At 46.2% G+C, this 27,052-nt stretch overlaps 1 protein-coding gene across 3 annotated transcripts in view; it reads right to left on the reverse strand.

Moving 5' to 3' along the window:
- Positions 1–589: 589 nt before the first annotated feature.
- Positions 590–27,052, reverse strand: part of PRMT7 (protein arginine methyltransferase 7) — a 33,431-nt gene continuing 6,968 nt past the window's right edge. For 2 of the 3 annotated variants that reach the window (XM_010962520.3, XM_045522281.2), the window contains 15 exons: positions 24,185–24,334; positions 22,106–22,214; positions 16,909–17,021; positions 13,514–13,755; positions 13,109–13,289; positions 9,666–9,793; positions 9,113–9,248; positions 8,068–8,151; positions 7,640–7,687; positions 6,867–6,956; positions 5,586–5,747; positions 4,338–4,412; positions 2,122–2,282; positions 1,103–1,199; positions 590–868 (listed from right to left, as the gene is read on the reverse strand). In XM_010962520.3, the coding sequence (XP_010960822.1) occupies positions 695–868; positions 1,103–1,199; positions 2,122–2,282; positions 4,338–4,412; positions 5,586–5,747; positions 6,867–6,956; positions 7,640–7,687; positions 8,068–8,151; positions 9,113–9,248; positions 9,666–9,793; positions 13,109–13,289; positions 13,514–13,755; positions 16,909–17,021; positions 22,106–22,214; positions 24,185–24,334 (1,950 nt within the window). In that variant the 3' untranslated portion in view covers positions 590–694. The remainder of the gene's footprint in view (positions 869–1,102; positions 1,200–2,121; positions 2,283–4,337; positions 4,413–5,585; positions 5,748–6,866; positions 6,957–7,639; positions 7,688–8,067; positions 8,152–9,112; positions 9,249–9,665; positions 9,794–13,108; positions 13,290–13,513; positions 13,756–16,908; positions 17,022–22,105; positions 22,215–24,184; positions 24,335–27,052) is intronic. The other variant, XM_010962522.3, reaches the window with a different exon arrangement.

A 27,052-nucleotide genomic window follows, 5' to 3' on the forward strand; every position in this document is an offset into this window, starting at 1 on the left:
GGCTCCCTTATCCTGATGGCTGGTGTCTGGGTCTGCATCTCAGGAACCGCTTTGGGACAGTCTCCACCCTGTCCTCTGAACAGCAGCTTGGTGTCCAGGTGTCCATCTGAGTCACCTGCTGGTGCTGCACAGAGGCCAGACCTATACAAATGTGGCTTGCTGTTACCTAGCAAGTGAAAGGGTCTGAACCTGGTCCTTGGCCTGGTCCTGCCAGGGTCTTCAAGGCCTGGGACCCAGCCACAACTCAGCATCTCTGCCCCTAGAGGGTCCCCCTAGCTGGAGCAGGCAGGTGGGACCCAGAGGTTCCCAGAGTGCAGGCCAGGCTAGGCTAGCTCCCAAAAGAGCAGCACGCCCTCCTGGAACTGCACAGCTGAGAGCACCCCAACCTGACCAGCCCAGCCAACTCAGATTCTGTTCCCTTCCAGGAAGGACAGGAGGAGCTTTCACAGTTTGGAGCTTTCTGAGCATTTCAAAACAACTACAGGGTGGGCTCTTTGGCCCCTCCTCAGCTCCAAAGCAACCCTTGCTTCCTGCCATATCTGGAGCAAGGAGCTGGCGGTGCAGAAACACAAAAAGGGAAGAGACTTCCTCCAAGCCCAGAGGCCAAGCTGGGCCCTGAAAGGAGAGGTGCCTTCACCTTCCTTCTCAGAAAGCCACACCATTCAGAGCCCGGAGCCCTTGGCCACTTTATTTCTCAACAAGTGAGGGCATCTGAGAGCGTAAAATCCATGGTGACATCTCCAGTGTCAGGGTGGAATGCCACAGTGTAGCTGACAGTCCGTGGGCTGTCCGGCGGTGCTCTGGAGTCCTGTGTGGTGTTGAAGAAGTACACGGCCTGCTTGCAGTGGGGGTTCCAGCAACAGTCCCCCTGCAGGAGAAGCAGTAAGAAGGTGGTGAGGGCTCCTGGCACCCAAGCCCCTTCCTGGCCAGCCTCCAGCCCAGGCAGCTCTCAGTGAGAAGCTGCTGCTCACGGCCGGGTGACCTAGGGCCACGGAAGAGTTATCCGGCCACATGCGCCAGGAACACCCAGAGCTCAGGCAGGTGTGACGGCAGCACCTCCTCTCAGATTGGCCCACGCTGGGACTCCAGCACACAGCACTACCTTGTTCTCTGCAGGCTTCAGGAGGCCAGTGCTGACCGTGCTGTCCGGGGTCAGGTGGTATTCCATCCACAGGACAGCCCCATGGCTCCTCCCAGACCTGGGGGCGGGGGAGGGAGAACATTGAGCCAAAAAGAAACAGCCACACGAGAGGTGGATGGGCGTGGCCATGGCTCCCCTCTGCTTTCCAGAAACCTCTGGTCTCTCCCACTTCCATCCCCCACCCCGCCCCGAGTCAGGAGGCTCCTAACACACCACCTGACTAAAGGCCATGCAGTAAAATGCTGAGCAAGAAAAGCCACAACCCAAAGCCCCCAATGGCTCCTCAGAGCCTGGCCAAGCACTCAAGAGTAACCATGGGGCAGGGCCAGCAGGCTGCAGGACCAGCTTCCTCGGCCTGAGGTCATGGAAAGGTTTGGTCCAGAAGGCTCAAAGTGCAGCCTGGGCATCAAAGGCTAGAAGACTTCTCCCAGATACCCTGAATGGCAGGCCCAGATGGATATCTGCCCTGCCTTCCCCTTGTTAAAGGAGCCCCAAGGGGCTCTGGGCTCATGGTCACCACCCAGTCAGAAATGGGTTATTTCCCCAGCAAGAAGCAGCTCCTCCCCTGAAGGGAGCTGAAGCTGGAGCTAGAGGGTCCTGACTATGCATCACAATGGCAGCCCCTGCCAATTCCTAATCTGCTTCAATTCCCAGGAGAGTTTAGGAATACGGTCCAATGGGTAACCATAGCAACCAGATTCACATTTCTCTGCAGCTGTGTGTAACATGCCACTTAGCTCACAGGGAGCCTCAGATGTGGGAGGATGAGCAAGCTCATTCTGGCTCTCCCTCCCCACCCAGAAGCTGTGGAGACCCCTGTACACTCAGGGCCACTTCAGATCAGAAAGGGCAAGGCAGAGACAAGGAGAGCCATCCCGTCGCATGAAAGCAGCCAAAGCACTCGGGTAGTAACTACCAGACAGAGAGCAACCCCTGCCACTCCCTTCCCCCACCGCCCCCACCCTGGAGCCTACACTCACCTCCTCAGCTCAATGGTGCCCTCAGCACGGATAGGCTGTGGGGGAACAGGCTGCAGAAAATCAAAGGTCAGGATCTGCTGGGGCTCGGAGAGGCTGCGGCATGGGTACTCCCACAGCGGATGGGGCTCGGCCTCCTTGCTCTCCCTGAAGTCCAGGGCACACTGAGAAGAGAAGAAAAGGGAAGGCAGGGGTCTGCAGAGGTAGAACTTGGCAGCCATGGGACAAGGGGCTCATGTCTGCCCCATGTAACTGCCACAGTCACATGGGGTAGGGAGTCCTCACAAAAGGTCCACGGGTGCCTGGATCAGACCAACTGGCTTCTCTGTTCCCTGCCACAACTCACGAGCCGTCTCCATGGCAAGTTGCTCTAAGCTTTATTTTCTCCCTTTTAAAACTGGATGACACTGCCCATCTCACAAACTACCTTGAGGGCTAAATGTCTGTATTTGTGAAAACACCTGCCATTTGGACACTCACCTACTCAGTGACCCTTACTGAGCACTACAACTGCCTGTGCACATAAGGCTTTCAGTCTAGATGGAGACAACTGGGAGATAAGTGATTGTGGTGCCTGGGGGACAATGACCTCCGGCTGAAAATGGGGCTGCGCAAGAAAGCTGCTGGAGGGGTCATCGCTGGGCTGCCTCCTGAAGGTCACACAGGAGTTGGTAGGAAGGAGGAGAGTGGACAGAGGCCCAGCAGGGAGAGGATGGAGAGCAAACCAGGACAGGCCAAGCAGCAGGGGACTGTAAGAGTAGAGGCAGGGAGTCAGGGAGTCCTACAGCGTTTTCCCATAGGGTTAGACTTTGGATCTACAGATTCACTTGGGCTCTGTGTAGAGGAATGCTGACCAGGAGAGAGAGGATACGTGGTCATAGGCAAGAAACGAAAGTAGCCCAGACCAGATCAGCAGCAACAGGGGAAGAAACTGGCTCAGTGAGGACCTGATGGTTATGGAACCTGATAACCAACTGCACGTGAAGGCGAGGACTTGTCTGGGAAGACACAGGGGTCCTGAGCCCAGCAGTCGGGTATGAAGTGGAGGCAGGTCTAGGACAGGACCACTGGAAGGGGCCAGGCTGGGGATGGGGGAAGAACAGGTGGGACTTTGGAGCATCAGGTCAGAGTGCATGAAGACATCTCAGTAGAGGGGCCACCACTCTTAGCTATTTTATCTGAGCTCAGGAGAGATGAAGACATTGGCCAGGAAAGATGGGGGACAGGGACAGTCAGGGAGAGCAGAGTCAGGGCAGGGGCCTCAGGAAGACCTAGAACACGACACCTTAAGGGATGGGAAGGGGTGGAGGAGCCCAGTAAGGAGCCTGAGGAGTGGCCAGAGGGAGCTGGAGTGTGCAGTGACTAGGCACAAAGGAGATTTCTAAAAGCATGGAACAGTCAGTGGTCTGCTGTGGAGGAGCAGGTAAGATGCAAAATGAAAATGTCCCTTTTTTCAAGTGAACGGATTTATTTACTTAAAAAACGTTTATACAAACAATCCACAATTGCCACAGAAAAACGTAAGCAGAAAGATAAGCAAAAAGAGAAAAACATTAACCACTTCCTAATCACACAGCTACCATTTTGGTGTCCCGTATTCCACCCCTTTTCCTCTGTCTGTGTGAATTTTTTTTTTGCAAATTCTATTAATATATAAAAATGGGATGGTGTTCCCTGCCCTGCCCTTCTCACAGGGCTGCATCATGACTCTTCACGCTGATCCTCACAGAGCTGAGTTTCATTAGCACCTTCATCACTGCCCTGGGTTCCCAGAGATGCAGTCCCTCGTGATTGACTTGATCCCCTACTATGTACAAATAACCCTGCAGGACCCTCCTCCCACATTCCTGCCCCACCTTCTAAAGACTGTCTCAACCGGGAACAAGCTGCTGACATTGGCAGGAGCAGTTCCGGTGGCCCGGTGACGAGGGGCCCTAGCCCAAAATTCTGAATCAGGGATTATAGCTCAGGACGAGAATTGCCTAATACCAGACTTTGAGACACAATGGCTCTCAGGCTCGTGCTCATGGTGAACCAAGTAGAATGGATATACCTGCCCTCACTGTCCCCAGCAGAGGAGCTCTATGCATGCTGACTGCACTGTCCAGCCTAAGTCCCTCCATGGAAGCCAGACATCCCTGTCAGAAGCCTGTGGCTATGTGGAGTGGAGGGGGAGTAGGGAGTGTGACACTGCAGGTGGGAGCTGTGGCCCTGCCTACCTTAATCATGTCATCCATGATGTGCACATCGAAGCCTTCACAGTTACCACAGGGGCTCCGGATCCGCCAAAGGTCCTGTAAGGAAGGTGCAGCCTACACTGACATCCACACCCACCAATGGGGCAGGTGGGCAGGCCATGCCAAGGGTTCTGTGGGACAGCACACAAATGTCCACATCCACCTAGGGGCACGGCAGTGTGGTGACAAGAGCAAGAAGGGTCCATGAGTTAGGGGGCTGCCCCAGCTCCAAACATGAGGCACACCTTGCTGTTCCCACAGACCCGGAAGAGATCTTCATGGCTGAAGGGACTCAGAGACACCAAAGAACGAAGATCAAACCTGCAAAGCCTCCCATGACCCCAAACCCTCTCCTATGGGGGACAACTGGCCAGAGCTACCAGGCTAGGGTTTCTCACTCCCTGTCCATCTTGAACACTGGTTCACTGGGAAGAGATCTGTAAACCAGTCCTCGGGGCCCTGCGCCCACAAAGAGCGTGAGAATGATGGGAAGGCGGGGACCAGAGGTGTACTCAGGCCAGTCAACTTTGTAACCTCTGTCTCCTGGACATACGCCTGAGAACAAGCATCATTCCCCACAGCTCCTGTCTAGATATAAAAACGAGAATTCACATGGAAATGTGATCAAGTGAATAAACAGCACAGAAGAAATGCCCAGAAAATTAAGCAATGGAGCCACTAAGCTACCAATGGATAAAGCCGTTCTTATCAAAGAAATATCAGAGGTTCACTCCACATTTCAGGTTAAAAGCATTTCAAAACCCTTTTAATAAAGAATGCCTTTTCCAAAATGACTTTGTGACTGTGGTTCTGCTTTGATAAGAAAATTAAAAAGAAGCTTTTCAATTTTTTCTTGCATAAAGAAGCTGACTTGTCCATTTCGAAATGCTTTTAACAACTGGAGCCTCAGCTCTTAATGAGAGCAGAGCAAGCTGCACAGCTTGTCTTCTGAAACTCTTAATTTATATTTTTAAATTATTCTGATAAGCCATAATTGTAAAACAACAACACACAGCCATTTCCATTTCATGTGCCAAATTACTGCATTTTTACAAAGGCAAGCCTCTTCTACTCAGCCCTGCAGTGTGCTGATATGGAAAAGCAGAGGCCCAAGTCATTAAGACCCGAGTTGCTCCATCTGCATTCAAGGTCTTTACAAAAAAAACAAAGTCCCCCAAGCCCTACCCCACCCCAACCCACCCTTTCCAAGAAAACCTCTGGGTAGCCTACCCTGAACTCCACGACCACCACATGCAGCGAAGCAGCCTGGGGCATCACCACGGCACCAGGCCCCAGGTGCCGGTCCACAGCAGTCCGCACATACCAGAAGTACAGGTTGTGCCAGGGCAGCAGGCTGGTGGTAAAGAACGGCTCACCCAGGAGGAGAGAGACCTGGCGATCAGAGCGAGAAGCAGGGCCAGGGAGTCAAAAGGTTTCAGCTCACAAGTGAAGGACAGGTCACAAGTTTCACAGGCTCACTCATTCATTCATTCATTCATTCATTCATTCACTCACTCACTCACTCATGCACTCAGTCAGCCAGTCAGTTGACAAACAAGCATGTCAAGGTCTGCACTGTCTTTGGGGATATAAAGATGAGAAACCGACATGAGCCTTGCCCTCAGGAGTGCAGAGTGGAAGAAGGAGCAAATGAGGCTGGGGGCTGTCCTCAGAGTGCGGTAAGCTCTGACAGAGGCAAGGAAGGGGCGCATGGAGGGACCCAGAGGTCAGAGCATCAGGAAGGGTTTCCAGGATTACATCCCTACTCAGTTTTATCCTGACAATGTATTATCAGCACTCATTTGCCTCCCTCACCAGGCTCAGAGCACCACAGAAGTAGGGACATAGGCCACCCAGTATTCTCAGCACAGTACCTGGCCCACAGCAGATGATCAGTGAGGGTCTGCTGATTAGATGAATAAATGCACAAATAGGAGTCAGAAAAGCTATCACCAAGGACATCTGTAGGGGAGGATCGAGTGAAGGAAGAGACCGATGAAGGGCTGAGAGGAGCAGCCAGATAAAAGGACAACCATGAAAAGTCAGTCAGTCTCTTAAGAACCTAAACAGAAGTGTGTTGAGGAGGGAGAGGTCCCTGGGTTGTGAGGGTCCTGGAGGACAGTGAGATGAAGCCAGCAGGGATGGCAAGTTTAACAGCTAAGGTTACTGAGGGACAGGAGGCACACACAGGGGACTGAAGCGCAGCTGTGGCAGGAGGAATGGATGGGAAACTAAGTGAGGACAGCAGTGCTATGAAGGAAAAAGGGAGGACATGACGTGATGCTATCAGTCCCAGCAGAGCCATTCTGCCCTCACTGAAGCAGCAGAGATTAGTGAGAGTTGAGGAGTACAAGTATTTGCTCAGCAGGCATCTCTGCAAACCTCACCACATCCGCAACAGTGTTGAGTCCTTAGCTTGGTGAGGTACTAGGGGACCCACAGTGAGGCCCAGAGAAGGGGCCGTCTCAGAGCCATACTGTCCAGTGCAAAGGCAGAGCGCTTGCTCCTCACCTTTTTATCCCCCAAGTCTGCAGGTGTTAATAATTCAGGCCGTTTCTCTATCATATTAATTTTATCTTCCAAGTGGTTAGCCTTGAAGATCTTAGAGAGAAAACAAAAGTATTGTTTTTGTCCAGGAAAAAAAAAACAATTCAAAGTTGCTTTATCTGTTTGCAGTTCTCTGGCCAAATAGTTCTGGAGCACCACCTTCAGCTGCTTTGTGGAACTTTTCCCCACCGGAGCGTCCTATAGACCACAGGGGAGATCACGAGTGAAATGTCGTAAGAGCATAAGAAATCTCTCCTGTAGACACATCAGCAGGACTTAGCAGTGGTGGAGCCTTGTAGTCTGGTGGAGGTGGGTTATCCTTCAGAGAGGAAATCAAAACCAATCACTGGCCAGGAGGAGAAACACCATCACGGAACCAACCAATCAAGCCAGTTTGTGAGCAGTGACTCCCTGGGCGCTGGTGACCCAGAAACAAACTGAATTCTATCACTGCAAAGATTTTAGTTTTTTTAGTTTTATGTGAAGTGAGGAGAAAAGCCTACACTTCTTTAGCCACAAAAAACAAAGGAGAGTCTAAACACTCACTGCTATTCAATGACAGCCCTAGAAGACTTCCAGGCTAGCTCTCAGCACGGGAGTCACGAGAGCTTCACTTGCAGGTGCTACTTCTCCCAGTTCCCTTGGTTCCGAAGCTGCTTCAAAGCGATCAATCCCAGACTCAGGAAGGCAGGCCCCCCAGGTCCCCTCATTATTCGGTAACAACAATTATCACTTACTTTTTTCATCAGTCTATGAGAAGCTGCTGAGCTCTCTACTGTAAATACCTAAAGAGAATACCACGCTATTAGCTGTGGGAGATTTACTTAACAGAGAAAGAAATTAAAGGTTAAAATGCAACTCCAAGGCAGAGGGCAACACCTAACCAACTCTACCTGTGTTCATTAGCCCCTGGGACAGAACAACATTCTGCACTGACCCTAGGAAGATGGCAGACTCAGACTTGGGAGCTATATGGCAACAGCTATAGCCTGACTCCTGCCTGCACACAAGGCAACAAACCCCTCAGTCCCTAACCCAAACATGCCACAAGTGTGGCAGGTGCACCTGCAAAAAGCTTTAGTCACAAAACTGTGTACCTAGATCACATGACACCCTAACTCAAAAGCCACCCTCAGGAAGCTGGTAGAAGTTACATGTCCAGTACCTGCTCTGCCCCGAGGTGATAGGCCAACATGGAGAGCAGGCTGCCATCGCTGATGCACAAGCAGACACTGTCTGGCTTCAGCACCTGCAGGAAAAGAGCAACCTCAGCACAGGTTTTCTTACAATGTCAAGAAACTCTTGTTGGCAAACTGACAGAAACACGCCCCGTCTGACTCCCTAAATCACTCTGATCATTCTGTCTGATCTCCTCCTCACTCCACCCCTACAGCACACAGCTGGATTTTCTTGTGTCCCCAACACCAGCCATACTTGCTTCCCAGGCCCACGTGGTAACCAGCCCCACCTTCCCACGTACCCGCCCACTGTCAGGAAAGACTCTCCTCAAGAAAGCCCAGCTGAAAATCTGCCCTGTTTACCAGAGGCCACCTCCCAGGCCACGACCACAGGCCTCTTTCCTACATCACAGCAGCTATGGGCCTGACGAGAGCCAAAAGCAGGAATGCCTTTACGGGTCACAGACACCTCTGAGAGAAACTTAGGACAGCTGGGATCCTCCCCTCACCCCACCAAAATGCATGCATGTGCACACATGACACATATCTCTGCATACAACTCCAAGGGGTCCAGAGATACCCCCTTCAAACCTTGTGTGTGGTCCTCAGGCTGAGAGACCCCTGCTATAGGCGGCAGGGAGCAAAGGTTTTCAGGAGAGTTACATGACCAGATTTACATTTTAGAAAATTTTAGAAAGATGGAAGCAGAAGAAAGGAAGAATGGGGTGGCTGAATCCACAGGGGTCACCTACAGGACCCCTGCTGACCACAAAGGCAAAGTGTCTAGAGGACAAAGGAGGGGCCGGGGGAGGCTTGGAGTCAGAGGCTCTCATAGGAGAGCCCTCAGGTAGTCAGAAACAAGCTCCCCAGCCTCTGCCCAAATGCCTGCCCAGAAGGAGCAGGCTGAAGCCACTCACGGACAGACAAGGGAGCAAGGAAAACAAAACCAGCAAATTATAAGCAAGCAAAAAGCTGGGATCCGTGGGACAAACCCCTTATGGTCCACATCCACCCAAGGGGCTGGACACTTACCGTACTCAGGGCCTGGACGTACTGATCAGTTCTGTCCTGATCATTGATCTCTCCAAATCGAGGCCGGTTCCAGAGCAGATGAGCCTGGCAGTCACACACGGGGCGTGCTAGGAGGACTCTCCCATTCTTTTCGGGGCTGGGCCAGGAGATGAACAGACACAGGGCAATAAGGGTGATTGCTAGGCACCAGTGAGCATGAACATACAGCACAGAGACCTACTCCAGTGAACTCGAGATGGACCAGAGGGGACACTCCCCTGGTCCTTGAGGGGACATGAGTCTAGGCATTGGTCCTCAAGTGGGCCTTAGAGGTTGGAGGGCCCTCCAGTTCAAGACCGCTCATATATATCTGCTCCAAATGGGGTCCTGCAACCGGGGCAGCCTCTTGTGAATACACACAAATGGGCACTGAAATATCCAGTCACAAACTTGCTCTTATTCTGTTCAGATACAAATGTGGCCACTCAAACCTCCACAGGGTCTGTAGAGGGGATTTATATAAACACACAGTGTCACAAGCCTAGTGCCCTACCCTACAAGGCTCGGGGCACACCTGGTCTTCTGGAGGCTGTACCACACACAGTAGTCATCGTGGTGGGCTACCAGGCAGAGGACTGAGCCCTGGATGACAGGCTCTTCTTGTGACAGGAAGTACACACATTGCATCCAGTGGTCCCGCCACTGAAACAGAAAGAGAATCAGCTGTCACCAAGTGCAACAAGAGCAACACTTCTAATCTAGGAACCAAAACCCAAGCCAAAAATTAGTTTGCAGGGAGACTACTCTGTGGACTATAGATAGCTACTGTGGCCAAAGAGATAAATAAAAATCTCCAGTCAGAGAGGCTAAAGGTCCAAAAGCTTTCTGGAACACTGCTGGCTTTAGGAAGATAGAATGTGGCCTAGGGTGGCATCGAGAGAGAGAGAGAGAGAGAGAGTGTGTGTGTGTGGTGTGTGTGTGTGTGTGTGGTGTGTGTGGTGTGTATGTATATATGTATATGTGTGTGTGTGTGTGTGTGTGTGTAGACAACGATCAGAAAGCAAATGTGGTAAATGTGTAGAGGGCATATCAATGTTCATTTTCACTTACTTTGTGGATTTAAAATTTTCAAAATACAACATTGGGAAAATAGCCAGCCCTGCTTCTCAGGAAGGCATTTGCCAACTAAATATCATCACCCATCATCTGGTTCTACAAGAATGAAGTCACTAGCCACTACAGTCCCTGACCTTCCACATCCCTGAAAGGAGTTCAGGGCAGAGATCAGGAATGCGGTACTCGCTGCTCTGGGGAAAACCAGCAGAACAGGCCTTCAAATAGGTATTTTGAGATTTTATGAGCCCAATTTCTTGCATCTTCTCACATCTAGAAAAGCACTAAAATCATTAACGGTGACAATCTGCTCCTCGTGACTACCAGCAACCTTTGGCCAAAATGTGTGCTTGACTGCACATATCCCCCTTCACTAAAATCGTATATACACTGACCTCCCCAGCTACCTCTCTGGGACAGCTCCTCAGAGCTATCTGAGAGGCGGTCTCCAAGGCCATAGTCCTCATCTGGCCCCAAATAAAACCTAACTCAACTTTCACGTAGTCCTTTTTTTTTTTCCGGTCAACACATTCTATCCTACCTGGTCTTGAATTTAACTAAAAGGCAGGTGAATGACATTCCCATCTATTTAAGATGTCTATTTGAACATAAAAATTAGAAAATGAAAATCTAGCCAGATACATGTTCTGGAAAAAATAAATAGTAACAAGGAGGGGAAAAAAAGGTTCTCTAAATCCTGCTATTCATTTCTTACTATGTAAATTGATCCAAAGAGACGAGAAGCCTTGCCCAACCCCTCCCCCGCTCCCACAGTGCATCCCTGTCACCATGGCCTCCCCACACACCAGCCTCCCAGGTCCTAATGCTAAAGAACTGCTGACAAAACCCACTGTCTGAGTGAGACGCTAAATATATTTTTGATCAAGAGCATTAGTGAAGTCATAAGGGTGATTCATTAGCAGCTTTTCAAATTCCAAATAATCCAAAAGTTCATGAATAACTGAAAAATTGTGCTCTACACTGGAATTTGACACAACATTGTAAAATCACTATAACGCAATAAAAAAAAGTTTATATTTATAAAAAAAAATAATAGTCCAAAAGCCACCACTGGTAAAGTAAGGACACAAGCCCCATTCTCAAGAGATCTGGGGATGAGTACCCACCACCGATGCCTAGACACGAGGCCCTGCTCCCCTCACTGGGTCTGGCAGTATGTGGTTACCTAGCATGTCTTACATGAGGATTCAAGGAGAAAATATACATGGTAGCACTTTTAAGATACACAAGTGAAAAGTAACCACATTTTATTAAATTCTTATGCCAATTTTGCAACCATCACACTCCTGCAGAGGAAGAAAGCAGCCCAGTGCAATCTAAATTCTGTGGGAGAATTCTGACCTTCCCTCCCACCACCTTTCATTACCACCCCTACCCTGCCACACACACTCAGCCTGCAGAGGACCAAGGCTGCACAGAGTGGAGCCAGGGCAGCCCACAGGCCCAGGGTGACTGATTGCAATCCCACAGCAGTCACGACCCTTTGCACCAACTCAGGGACTGAGGGAGCTGCCAAGGCCTTCCCTAAAGTCACCCTGTGTATACCCAGAAACAGCAGATGAGTAATCAAAACAAAGCCAGTGCCCAGCAAGTGGTAATAGGTCAGAAGATACTGAGGATGGTGACCAGGATCTCCCAGGGAGAGAAGAAAGCTTTGATTCTGCACCCTTGAAGTACATTTCCCACGTTTTCCCCCTTGAGTGCGTGTGTGCAGAGGGGGAGAAAACACATGCACATGAGAAAAAAATTCAAAAAATATAAAAGGGTCATGGAGTGAAAAATAAGATTCCATTCCTCTCTTAACCTCAAGCCCTCTTCCTAGAAACAATCATTTCTACCAATTTCTGTGAATTATTACAAAGATACCCTTATATCCATGGACCAGCGACATATACTCATAAACACATATACTCTTATTTTTAATAACACCAACATTAGCACAGCACATACTGTTCTGCACCTCCCTTTGTTTTACTTGATCTATCCTGGAGACTGCTGCCCATCAGTGCAGAGAGAGCCACCTCACCCTGAGCACAGGAGGTACAGGACGTACAGGAGGTACAGGAGAATGGACTTAGCCAGTCTCTGCTGGTGGCCTCTAGGTTGCTCCTGTCTTTCCCATTAAATCAGGGCTGCAGAGCGTATCCTGGTATACATGTCCTTCTACACATATGTAAATCCATCCAGAGCCTAAGTGTCTGGAAGAACTGGTGTCACTTTCCATCCTGACGCCTTTGGGCCTTGCTGTCCTCCAAGATACCCTGACAGATCATTTCCTGCTCTTCCCCCACAGCTCTACCAATGGTGTGCACACTTTTTGAACTTTATCCACTGATAGATGAAAAATGGTATCTCACTGCAGTTTAAATTTGCACTGGGTCTTAGGAGTGAGGCTGGACAACCTTTTCACATGTTAAAGAGTCACATGTATTTCCTTTTCTGGAGTTCACATCCTCCACCCACTTTTACTGAGTTGGAGAAGGGAGCTTTTGAGGCCACAGAAAATGAGGCTTATAGACAGGCTGCAGTTCTCTACTCCAAGCTAATCTGAAACCTGAGGTTCCCTAGGATTACTCCGTAGGCAGGGATGTGGGACCTAAGAGTGGCTGTGCCAGGACGCAGGAGAGCCAGAACATCAAAGCTTCTCCACGGCTCACTGTGTCTGCTGGTACTGACCGTGAACTCGGCCTGAGAGATCTACCTTATAGCTTACTACAGGTAGCTTTGCCTTTTTTTTTAAACTATTCTTTGACAATGATTCTGACATAGTCTCTTCTATCTCTAAATTCTTGTGAATCTAAGGTTCAACATCCTACTTTTTCATGACCGAAGTGGACAAGGTTCCTGATGTACATGAAAACGTGCTCAGCTCCTGCCTCTTACCTGGAGCTCCTCTGGGTCCGAGTGTGCCCAGAAGGGGGCCATGGTGCACTTGATCTTCCCCTCAGGGTCCATTTCAATGTCCCACCAGGAGAGAACCACCTGTGCTCGGCCAGATGCCAGAGGTTCAAACTGCCTGCTATGGCAGGCTGCCGAGCTACTGACTTGCTTGCTGAAGTCCACACTGTGGAATAATATTCAGGAACTTAAGCATATTTTAAGCTTACATCCTCTATTTTTAATCTTTAATGGTGACCTCACCAGCAATGACACTTGTTTGCAACGGACCCCTGCCTTCAGAGGCAGGTGACATCAGCTAGGCTTCCTTCTCACTCAGAAAGAACTGCCAAAGACACCAATTCCACCAAACGTCTCAAAGTGTCATGACCCTGGGTGGCTCCTTGGTACCTGAACATAGGCAGCACGTCGCTGAGGACAGTGAAGTCAGTGGGCGACACCTGGTTCAGCTGAATGTCACAAACTGAAGGTGCACCAGGGCACCTCTCCAACTCCAAGGGGGGAACGATGACCTTCTCTCCAAGGCTGGTCTGAACACGGATGGGAAACAGCTTGTTCCATGACCACATCCTCCTAGACTCCACCAGCTGCGCGTAGACAGTTGCTCTGTGAGGCACTGCCTCACAGTTTTCCTAAGTTTATGTTAAAAAATAAAATAAAACAGAAGAACAAAAGAATAAACCAGTTCCACTGGCCCACAGTAACTCCTATTGAACAAAAAAAGTTTATTTCTTAATATGAAGTAGGTTTATTAACATCTAATGCCTTATCACTATTAAGATAGTGAACTGTTTTAGGCCCAATGCCCTTCAGAAAGGAAAAAAAGAAATGAGACTTCAGAAAGAATACACATTATGCCTAAGGTGATTTATGACAGCTAAGTTCTAAGCTACCTGGCACTCCTGAATACTTCAAAAATAAACCTTAATTGTCACCATGCTGATTAACTCCCACACTGACTTTGAAAAAAAGAGTTCAAGTCTTCCTGCTAAGCAGTAATCCTGGCACTGGGCTCAGAGCTTCCCTTTAGTGCAGTTCTCACCGAGACACCAGAACCTTCTTACTGCACAGCCCAATGGACAAGTGTCCACACTCAAGTGACCTGACCTCCTGGCCTCACCTGGCACTGCTGACCACTCTCCTCACTTGACTTTGGCTGCAGTCCCTTGTTCAGTTTCCCTGCTACCTCATTCATTCATCCGACACCCTCTACACACTAGGCACTAGGGGTCCAGCTGTGAAGAGGACACTCACAGCTACTACCACCTGGAGATGACAAGCACAGGGTTTCTCCACCTCAGCACTAGTGACTTATTGGGCTAGATGATCCTTTGTAGTGGGAGCTGTTCTGTGCATCATAGGATGTTTAGCAACATCCCTGGCATCTACCTACAAGATGACAGTAGCACCTCCCTCTCAGTTGTGACACCGAAAATGTCTCCAGACACAGCTCTGGATGAGAAGCACTGCTCTCCCCCTCTGCCTCCATCACAAAGCTGTGCTTCCCCTGCCCATCCCTCAGAGAGAACCCCCAAGAGACCTGGTCTGGATCATTTTTTTATTCTTCCCCATACTCTTCCCTGAGTTTGACCTCAACCATTCCATCTTTATTTACCAAATACCATGTACTTGAATGCCTCTTGGTCTTTTCTACTTGGCTGACCCTTAGCCCAAACTCTGTCTAAACCAAACAAATCATCTTCACCCCTCCCGCACCTCCCCAGGCCCAGTCCTCCTCCCACACTCCCATTCAACAGGGAGTACTACCATCCAGTCCAGTCGCCCGAGCCCAAAAACCTGGCATCATTTTCAATGCCTCCACATTAAGTAACCACAAAGTCCCTGACGACCTTCCTCCTCCCCAAGTCTACCTTCCCAGGCCCATTTCTACAGCCCTGGCTGAGGCCCACCTCAGCCCAGCATCTGGACAACTCTAACTGCTTTCTAACCAGTCTTCCTATCTCCAGTTTCACACCCTCATTGCTCTCCACATGTCTGTCTGCATAAATCCAACATCAATCCCCTGCTTAAAACCCCTCAGTGACGCCACACTGCCTTCTAGAGCACAGGAGCCCTTCTTGGTCTAGCCCTGCTTAGCCCTCCAGTCTTCTCTCCCACCCCACCTGCCACCCTACTGTCCAACTCATCTTCACATCTCTGTACAGGATGACCTCCTCTGCTGTGACCACCCCTGGCTGCCAGGCCAACCCCAATCACTCTTCAAGATGGACTCAACTCATGCTTCATCTACCCTGACCTCCCCACCTTCCGCCCCACCAGACTGGGCAGGATCTCACCCCATCAGAGCAGACCTCAAACTGTACTGTGACAACCTGCCCCACTACCTGCCTCCCCAGGAGTTCACCTTCATATTCTTGGTACCCAAAAAAGAGTCTGGCAAAATGAAGGCACTCTTCTGAGATCAATTCCTGGGTCATTCCAATACCACATGGACTATCTGTCAGATGCTCCAGCATCCCAGTTCCATGACCCCCAATAAGGCAGGAAGAGGGATAGGGTAATGGAGACTCTGTGTACAGCCTTCAAGTTCCTTCAAGTTCACACACAGGGTGGGCAGATGGGGACAGTGATTCAAGTGGACAATAGGCCTGGCTGCTACAGGCCAACTGGGAGAGAAGTTGATGATGGCTGCCAGTGCACCTTTTCATTATTAGATGCATTTGAGAAAGACAAACTGTGCAACATTAACCTAATTCTAAATATCCTTCCCCTCTATTTCAGGGATTCATCTAGTTGATGGTTTTAATGGGGGAGAAATAAAAATAATTTCTACCAAAGTTACTAGAAAAGGATTTTCCATTTTGGAGACAATGAGGCATCTCACACGGTATGGAGATCTGCAGAACAATCACCATCACCTGCTACCCACGTAAGTAATGTGGACTCTGGCCCCAGCTGCCTTGGAAGTAGCCCCCTTCCTCACTCTGGGGCACTAGGAATCCCAAAGAGGGTCCCAGGCCAAGACAATTAAAGGCTCATGTGGAGAGTGCGCACGGGGCATGTGCCAGCAGAAGCAGACACTCACAACTCCCCAGCCAGCCTTTGCCCCTGAGTCTCCACCTCCAGTTTATGTCCATAAAAAAGTAAGACCAATGTCTCTGAAATAACATTTTCAGCATGTCTCTCCCTTCTCAAAACAGCTGTCAAAGACTATCACCACCTAAACTCCTTTATCTGGAATGGCCTGGCATTCAAGTCCTTCCACCCTTCATCCCATTCTCTGCCACTAGCTTACAAGAGCCCCAGGCTGGTGTTCTCACTGACCCACCAAGGAGGTCCTCCACTTGGGATAGCTCTCCCTCTCCTCAGAGCCTCTCCACATTCTACCTCCTCCACATATTCCCTCATCTCCTTCCTGATCCTTGACCTTTTCTGCCAGCCCTAAGCCAAACATCAGTGTGCTTCTGCCTGCCTCTCCATTTGGCCCACCAAGTCCTCACCACTGCTGACTAGTGTGAATCCTAGAAGCAAGAAAGATGTCTTACACTTCTTTCTGGATGCTAGAATACCTTATACACAAGTGACAATCAAAGAATGTTTGCTGAATTGAATTGAATTTGAACACAATTTATTGTCTTTTGACTCCAACCTACCAAGACTTGGCATTCAAGAGGCACAGAAGTCTTACAGCAATCAAGAGGTGTCCTAGCGTGTACAGCAAGGTCCTGAGGGCTCAGGCTGTGTAGGGCATGGTGTATCAATGAGAGCTGCGTGAGCTGGCTGAGATCACAGCAATTTGCCCGAGGGAGATCCTCAATCCCTACCTGCATGAGATGCCTGTGTGCATGCTCATAGGAAGGCAGTGCTCCCTCCCCAATCAGTTCCGTGTCAAACAGCTCTGTGATCAGGATGTTGGCACGGCATGGCATGTCACCATCTGAGAAACGCAAGGAAAGAGTCAGAAGCAAGCAAGAGATTAGAAAAACTATTTACAGCAAATATATAAAAGATAAAAGGTTAACAGATCATTAAATTGAAAGCACATACACATGCTGAAGTTATTTACATGTGTCATCACAACTGCAACCGACTTTCCAATGGTTCAGCAAAAAGAAAATCCATGTTGATATATACGTATACATCAAAATGCTAACAACTGGTAAGTCTTGGTTAAGACAACATGAATGCTTACTGTATTACTCTTTCAATTTTTCTGTATGTTTAATATTGCAAGGGACTTGTAAAACTGATAAGAAAACTATAAATACCCAAAGAGAAAACCAGGCAAAAATACAAATAGACAATTCAAAACAGAAAACAAATTAATCAAGTATATGGAAAATTTTTCATTCTAATTAGCAACTGAAGAAATACAAACTAACAATTATTAACTACTAAATTAGCCAAAATTATTTGAAAAGCAAAAACTGAATGCTGGTACTCCAAATATTTCTAGGCTGCAGAGAGAGAAAACCACAGCAAAAGAAGCTGACTGATTCCACTAATACCTGATGATACTACTGAGATCCAGGATTCAGAATTCTCAGTTCCTTACACTAAATCTCCCTTAATCAACTTGGTTTCTTGCTAGTTTTTTAGGATAGCAGGAATATGGAAGGTCTTTTTGTAAACTCTATTTTTAAACCTCTAAAATGTAACATTACTCCTATAATTATAATTTTTAATGAGCCAAGACAAAATTGACTTTGGAAGGGGCTATTCATCTTGGAGAATTAACTGTAAACATTACTAATGGCTCATGAATTACCATTTCACAAAGCCCACTCATCTTCTCTACAAAGAAGGCAAGTATCATGGATGATGCAAAAAACAGAGCAGCATTAAAGGTTTAACAAAAGGTTCAGTAGAGAGAGTTTGAATCTTGAGTCATAGAGACCTTGGCCTGGATCCCACCTTCTAGCCTTGAACCCTCAGTTCTGACCATCAGTCAACTTCATCTGTAAAAGAGGGGTAACAAGATCTGCTTCATGTGGTGGTAGTTAGAACAGCCAAGGTGAAACCTGTCCACTTCCTACGAAGTACACATGTGCTCAATGACAGCATGATGTGAGAGGAGGCTGAGAAGAAATTTCTGTCTCCTGGTGCAGAGACCTCCCTCCTGAGTCACTGCACATCCTCTCTGGTATCATCCCAAACTCCAGTTGAAACATATTGTCCCAAACTGAACCAGTCCAACTCCACTCACACGCACCTGCTTCTCCCTCCAATGTTTCTGCCTCAGTGAGTGGCACCACAAGTCATATAGTCCTGAAGCCTGGGTATCAGGACTGGGCACCAGGGAAGCAGGGACCCTGACTGGTCTGTTCTTCCCAGTGCCTAAAACAATGCCTAGCACCCAGTAACAGCAAACATTAGCTGAATTCTTGATTCCTCCCTCTTTGTCACCCCATATCCAATCAATCACCCAGCCCAGCCAGTTCTACCTTCTGAATAATTTTTAAGCGAATTATGTAACTTAAAATGATTTAATGTCCAAATTTGCTTCAAATATATAGTTTTATGACCCAGTGAATTTCAACAAATACTTCTTGAGAGCCTGTGAGTGCTAATGTAGAAGAGTGCAGGGGGTGAAGGGGGAGCCTGAGCAGGGGGTGGTCACCCCAGGTGCCTCAGAAGTCTTCACCAAATGACTGGATGGATGAATAAATCCCACCCCAAGTCAGCTGCTACACATGCCTCAGTGTGTAATTCATCTCTGAGGGACAGGCAACAAACTCAGATGCCATTTTTAAAAAGGGGTCAAACAAGAACTTGGAAATATACATCTGGGAGCAAAAAGGAAGTTGTAAAGGAGAACCAAGACTGGGAGATGTCACTGAGGTCTGGGGAAAGTTTCTAGAAGGACTGAACAGCAGAAGTACCAAAGTTGCCGTATTTGAAAAGCAGGAAAAAGACCATCAGCCTTGGCAGAGGAAGCCACTTGCCAAGTTGAAGGAGTAGAAACAAAGTCCCATTTACAAGGGGTTAAGGACCAAGCAAAGTTGACAATCTACTCACTAAAGAAATATTACTGAATTCTTACAGATCATGTGCCAACTTATGGGATGGAATAATTAATAAGACCACAGAGTCCACAAGCTCAGGATGCTTCAGCTATGCTAGGAAATAGACATTAAATACATAACTACACAATTATTTCACTATAGCAGCGATAAGCACTACACAGAAGAGTATTAAGAAAGCATATGAGGGGCCTGGCCTAATACACTGACTAGCACACATGTGAACAACACACAGCTTAGAGGAGACACAGGGCAGAGTCAAAGACTAAGCAACACAGCAAAGGTTGCTCTGCAGGTCTATCTCCATGCCGTCAAGATCTCTACCTCAAGCCAAAATGGAGTAACTGGGATCAGACTTATCCACCACTGTAATCAACTAGAAAACCAAGTAAAATATAAGAAACATGTGTTTTCAGACACTGAATAATGGGAAACAAAGTGACCCCTACTACTGCTCTGGCTTCCAGCAGGCACTTCCCAGACCACGATATACAGAGTGAGAAGTCAAGCAGAGCAAAGTGTCTTGCTGAGGTAAGGAGACAGCAACTGGAGTCCAAGGGAGTGGAGGTGGCCGGGATTTGAAAGAGAGAGAACCAGAGAGGAAGTCACACAGAAAAAGGGCTTCAGAAATCTGCAAAGGGCTGCTCTCATGTCTTTGCTGAATATGTTCACATCCACATAGGGTAAGATTCAAGAAGGCTGGGCAAAGGATGACCACATAGCTATAAGGTGAATAATTTCCAGAGCTCAGAGGACTGGGAAAACATTCTAGCTCTGATCAGCCAACACTCAGGCACTCAGCAGAGACCCCAGAAAGATCACGCCATACTAGTATGGCTAAAGCAGCCTTAGAGCAGCGTTTCTCAATAGGGGGAGATTCTGATCCCATCTCACAAGCACCTGAGACATTTGGCAATGTCTGGAGACATCTCTGATTGGCACACATAGTTGGGGGGAGGGAAGTGCTACAGATTTCTACTGGTTAGAGGCAAGGGATAAAAATCCTACAATGCACAGGACAACTTCCCCAGAAAAGAATTATCAGGTCCAAAATGTCAACAGTGCTGCAGCTGAGAACCGGACTTAAAGCTATTCTAACCCTGCTCCAACAAAGCTTAAAAACAAGCCCTGAAAGGATCAAAGTGATCTGCAAGTAACCCAACTACATGCCAGATAAAGCTTTTAAGGGAAGGCAACAAAATCCAGCACTCAGCAATGCAAATCTCCCAAAATACACAGCATCCAAATAAAAATTACTAGACATGCAAGGAAGGAAAATGGGACCCAGAACCAAGATAAAAATTAGTCAAGAGAACAAACCCAGAAAAGACAAAGGCAGTGGGAATAGAAGATAAGGATGTTAATAAAATAAATATAAATATGTTAACTATTTAAAGGAACACATGAATGTAAGAGAACAATGAAAGTTCTAAAAAAAGAATCAGAGGGAACTTTTAGAAATTAAAATTACAATGTCAGAAATGTGAAGTTCACTAGATAGGCTTACCAGCAGATTAGACACCACCAAAGAAAAATCAGTAAACCTAAAGACCTACTCAAGAAACTACCCATGTAATCACAGGTAAAGGGATGCACAAATTATGGGATGTGCCCACATGGAGTACTGCTCAGTAATAGAAAGGAATGAGCTCTTGATACACAGAACACTGTGGACAAAACTCAAAAGCACTGTGCTACAAAAAAAGAAAGCAGGCACAAAAGAGTATAAACTGTATGATTTCACTTACTCAAAATTCTAGAAAAGGTAAATCTAATTTATACTGAAGAAAGCAGATCAGTGGGTTCCTAGGACCAGAGATATTGGGAGATTGACTATAAAGGGTCCTGAGGAAGTAGTTACAACTGTGTTTACATTTGTCAAAACCCAAGCAATACACTTCAAATGGGTGCATTCACTTTATATAAATCATACCTCAATAATGTTGATTAAAAATGGGATGATATGACAAGGGGAGGGTATAGCTCAGTGGGAGAGCGCTTGCTTAGCATGCATGAGGTCCTGGTTTCAATCCCCAGTACCCCCATTAAAATAATAAGTAAATAAGTAAAAATCTAATTACCTCCCCCCCAAATTAAAAAAATAAATAAAAATGGGATGATATGTGTACTCTTTTGTATGTATGATATGCTTTAAAAATAAATAAAGGGGTAACCTGTGGTGAAAAAGAATATGAAGGTGAATATATGTTCATGTATGACTGAAGCATTATGCTGTACACCAGAAATTGGCACAACATTGTGGAATGACTATACTTCAATAAAAAAATACATAAATAAAAATAAATAAAATGATAAAACCTAAATAAATAAATAAATAAATAAATAAGACATTAATCCCTCCTCCTGTGCATGTTTCAGATTCTCCATTAAAAAATGTTTTTTAAATGGAAGAAAAATGCTGACTTTAAGTAGATGCTTCATTCTAAAATAATGCATTTTTAATAACTATGATGATAACCATAACCTCATCCCAGAAGCTTCTTTCATAAATCTTTCCACTCTGCTCTCCTGGTACTAGTGGTAGATGAAATGTCAGAAGTCTGATTCAAACTCGTAAACTATAAAAAATATTCTGAAAACCTGGAGAGGCCATGCTACACAGACAAATCTCTCACGATGGATGCTGAGGCAGGATTTCAGAACTAAGCAAACCTCTTTCTGCTATCTATTCCGTTTCATTTCTGTCTGATAAAACTTAAAACTCAGACTAAGCCACACAAGAATTTCAACTTATTTAAAGCAAAGGGAGGTTTCATTTGTTTGCATCACCACTGTTACACTTGATTACTTATTCCTGATTTGTTTTAACACACAGAGAAATACACTAACAGAAAAGTGCTTATTTTCAGACCATTATATGCTAAGGTCCCATTTCTCTGTGATTCTCTGGATACAGTTATTCCAGGAACTGGAATAAACCTTTTCCTCTCTCCTACAAACACAAGTAAAGCTTCTGACACAGGGATGTTGATCATACCTGGTCCTATGGTCACCTCAGTGGAATGCTTGTTGATAATCTTAATCTTATCACTGAAGCCATTTTTCTCTACAATCTTCACAGCAGCATCAGCCATAGGCTTGAAAACCTAAAAATTAGAGGCAAAACACAAGTAAAAATGAGCAAGAAATTAAATAACATCCTAACACCCAAAGTTAGCAAGGTATGCCTTGATTCCGGCCCTAAGATTTGAAATAAAAGAGGCCTCCAGTACAAAATTTCTTCCTGAATATACAAAATGCACCTTTGTTAGCATGTGGTATAGGCAAAATATTTCACTGGACTGGTTTGATGCAAATAAACAAAACTTCATCTATGTAACTTAAATACTTTATTCTCCAAGTATGTGTCATAGAAATGAAAAAAAGCATGACAAAAGCATGACATTCCGCTGGGTTTAATTTGCAGCTACAAGTTTCTACTACATGCCAAGCACAGTGGAGATATGGGGTAGGGTGGAGGCCCAAGGAGGTTGCACTACCTGGTAGGAGGTCCTACCAGGACCTGCCTTTCTCATACTTAACACCTTCAAAATAAAATGCATTATCTTTCCCACGAAGTAAGGGATACCCCTTCCTCTGAGTTCCTCTTACCAATCAATGGCATCCCAGACACCCACACTAGAAAACTCACACACACACACACACTTGCAATCATACACACACACCCTCCCAACAAAGCTACCATTGTGGCATGAGCACCATACTTAGGAACTAAAAGACCAAAGCTCCCAATCTAGCTCCCCTACTTATTAACTTGTCTTTAATTTCTCTGGATCTTAGTTTCTTCATTTGTAAAGATAACCAAATCTACTTGAGGCTATCAAGGCAACCATCCTAATACACTGATTCCTTTGCATCAGCTCAAAAACCCTGATGACTCCCCCCAAAGCAAAGAAATAGCTCTTAATCATTTTAATGAAATCCTGAGACAACTGTACAGAATTCTCTCTCTCTCTCTCTCTCTCTCTCTCTCTCTCTCTCTCTCTCTCACACACACACACACACACACACACACACACTTATATACAACTTTTAGGACTTTCATAAAGACCTAAAGTCCATTATTCTTATCGCAGGTTAAGAACACCTAACTCAAGATATTAGAATTAAGTCTTTACTGTGACACTCAGGTCCTTCACATTTCTGGCTACAATCTACCTTTCTGGGTTTTTCTACCATGAAACCCTTTGCCATGACTCTGGATGACACCGTTACCCGAATACACCAAGGTATTTCCTCAGCCTAAAATGTCCACCTTCCTATACGATAAGCATGAAGGCCACCCTGTAGGCATGGGGGGTGAGGAGCTGGAAGGAGTCTAGGTAGAATAACCCATAGCGCTGACGTCTAGACTTTAGGTGAGAAAGCAAAAATCTTCTATCTGCTTAAACCACCAGTATCTTGGGACTTTTGTTATTTGCAACTCAGTCACCATATGAACCAAATTTTGTAGGGGTAAGTTTAAATACATGACCCCTTCCCCAAAATATATACCAAAATTTTAACCTTGAGTTAACACACTATTTTTATTTTATATTTACCGAATTTCCTATAATGATGCATGTTATTTACATTACCAGAAAAATAACATATGCTTAATGATTTAATAAAGGAAAAGAAATGACAGGTTGCCAAACTACTAGTAAATGGTAGCTGGCTCTGTGGTAATATTCTAGGTAGTAGATCTCAATCTTGGTGCACATTCAAAAATCTCAATGTCCAGGCCACATCCCAGAATAATAATTAATTAAAATTGGGTGGGGGTTGGATGGGTGGGGAACAACACTGACTAACTAGGTATTAGAATTTTTTAAAGCTCCTCAGTGATTCTGACGTGCAGCCAAGGCTTGAGAACCTCTGTTTTCAGGGGAGAAAATGAGCTCTGGAGGAAGGAATTGTGTCTGATTCACCTCTACGTCCTCAGAACCTGGCCCTGTGCTGGGCACGAAGGGAATACTCCATGAAAGTTTGTGAACAAACGGATGTGCAGAGTGCAAGGAACACTAGGACCTTTCCACACAAGACGCAGGACGCGCATCTGAAGAGTGTGGCTCACCTCAATGGCATAGCAGAAGTCAGCGCCTGCTGTGACTGCCATCATTGACAAGAGTCCAGTGCCAGTGCCAATGTCAAGAACCAAGGCCTTCTGTCCTCTGTCCTTCACCCTGCTCACAGCAGCCCGGATACCCTGGTAATATTTTATATTCTAAGAAAAAGGGAGAAATAGCTGTCATTTCACACCAGTTATTAGAAATCAGTTCTTTGTGAAGTTCTAGAGTCACAGCTGGTAGCAGTAGTGTACATCATGACCCTGCAGCTCTTCTGGCTCATCAAAGAACAGCATTGGCTGAGTCGGGCAGCACTCGCGAGGCTCCATGGGCACTGGGTCAGCTTCTTAAATGTACTAAGCAATTGTCTCTCCTCTCTACACCCACTCTTCTATACTCTGCTTAGAGCTGCTGGGACTGGGGCTCTCCAAACCACAGTGTCCTTTTTCCAGCTGGTATGACTGGGCAATGGGGGAACCAGAGGGTGACTGGAAGGTAGAAGGAAGGAGAAAGCTGGTTCTGTCCTGATTGGCTGCTCTCCTCAGGCCCCTCAGAGGAAGCAGCAGCAACTGAGCAGAGATCCCTCTCAGAGACCTGAGCACCAGCTCCACAGGAACTCTCCTCCACATGTCTCGATTCTGGAAACTCTAGTCTTTTCCCTTTGTTTGCCCAGCTCTTAGCAAGGTAACTGCTTTCTGCAATTACTAACTCTAGGGTACCTTGGTGTTACCCAGTCCTCCACACCTGGGTAACCAATTCCCCCTATTAAATCCCCTCTGTTGAAATATGTAATGTGGCTTTTGGTCTCTTTACTGAACTCTAATTCATCCAGCTTCCTGGGATAAAAATTATTTTCCCCTCAGGAGATCATTTCTTTGTTTTCAGCTCAGGCCTTTAGTAGCTTAAACAGATATAATTTTCCTCCACAACAGTTTAGCTGAATAAGTACCCTGACCATTCCGCTGAAAATAACTAAAAATGTCGGGGAAAATACCTGTTTAAATGCACTGATGGCTTTGCAACTTAGCAAGGAATATTAAGAGCCCAAATATCTAGAAGTAGATTCACCCTAGTTGACACTTAAGATGATACTCCTACCAGCTGATACTTTGATCACAAGAGATCTAGAGGCAGGGGACCCAAGCTAAGCTGAGCCCAGATTTCTGGCTCACAGAAACTGAGATAACAACTCTTTTAAGCCATTAAATTTTAGGATAATTTGTTATGCAATAAAAAATAACTAATACAGGACTGGATTTTGATACAGGACTAGTATCAAAAGGTCAGTATTCTCTGACCACAGTACAATCAAGCTAGAAGTTTCAATAACAAAAATATAACTAAAGAAAAAAAGGTCTTTGAACATTAAGGAATTCTAAACTCACAGGTAAAAGACTAAATCAAAAGGGAATTAGAAAATACCTAGAACTGAATAATTTTTTAAATTATACATCAAAACTCCTGGGGATGGCTAAGGCAATATTTGGAGAGAAATGCATTAAAAAAGATAAAAGATGAGATAAGCATCTGTCTTAAAAAATGACAAAGAGGACTGCAAAACAAACTCCAAATGAGTAGATGAATAAAAATAACGAAGAACAAAAACTAATGAACTAGGAAAGAAATGTAAAATAGAGACCAACAAGGATAAAATTTAGTTATTTCAAAAGACTAAAAAATTAATGAACTTCTGGTAAGACTAGTTCAGAAAAAGAAAGAAAAAAAATGGTAAACAGGGAAAAGGAGTACAAGTAACCAAAAGCTAGGAATGAAGGGCAGGGGGTGATGAGGTTGTGGGTGATATTAGTATACATGCTGCAGACATTAAAGGAGAGAATAAAGGATATTATAAAGAGAGAGTAAAGGATATTATAAACCACCTTTAGTAAATAAATTCCAAAAAAATCAGATGATGCAAACACTATATTGGAGATTCTGCTCCACACTCTAGAGCAAGAAAAAATTCCAAATTAATCAATAAAAATCAATTGAAATTTTATATTATTATATATTATAATAATATATAAGGGGGGAGGTAATTAGGTTTATTTATTTATTTATTTTCATTTGTTAATGGAGGTACTGGGGATAGAACGCAGGACCTTGTGCATGCACTCTACCACTGAACTATACCCACCCCGCTCCGTTGCAAGGAGTTCGAGTGCTACCTCAAAAGCAGTGAGAAGCCACTGAAGGGTTTTAAGCAGAGGAGTAACATAGTCAGACTGGCATTTCAGAAAGACCCCTTGGGCTGCTATATAGAAGTAGGAAAAGAAGGGCCAACACCAGTCAATGAGGACTGAGCAGGCAGTGGGGTTTAAAGAACCATAGATCTTGATGACTGACTGCAGGCTCAGATAAGGAAAAGGGCACCACCTTTCTGGCTTGGCTGATTAGATGGATGACAATGCCATTTGTCTAAATTCCCTAGAAGCGAGGGCAAAAAGGACCCTCTCTGCAGATGACACTAAAATCAGAGAGGTTCACAGGCTCAAGAGTCCAAAGAGAAGTCAAGGCCATTAAACCACAGAGGATTAATCAAAAGCCAGGAACAATGTTTGTTCCACAATCTGTCACTCCCTAACAGCTCAGCAAAGGCTGATAATTAGGGCAGCACCTAGCCCCTTTGGTGTAGCCTACACACTAATGGTGCTTAAGGAGGTCCTTCTGTGATAGTGTTGCCAGGAAGCAGGCAAGCCGAGCAGTTAACCAGGGCTGGGTGAAGGAGATACCACCACCAACACAGCCTCGTAACCAGCCCTACCATGTGCTCTGATCCTTCCCCTGCCATGCACTGCTCAGTTTTAAAGTATGACCCTGTATCCTTCTTCTTCAAGCCTCCCAAGTTCTGAACCATCTGGATGAGGCTGACTAGT

This window comes from Camelus bactrianus, chromosome 9 (genome assembly GCF_048773025.1).
Source record: "Camelus bactrianus isolate YW-2024 breed Bactrian camel chromosome 9, ASM4877302v1, whole genome shotgun sequence".
Taxonomy (NCBI): Eukaryota; Metazoa; Chordata; class Mammalia; order Artiodactyla; family Camelidae; genus Camelus; species Camelus bactrianus.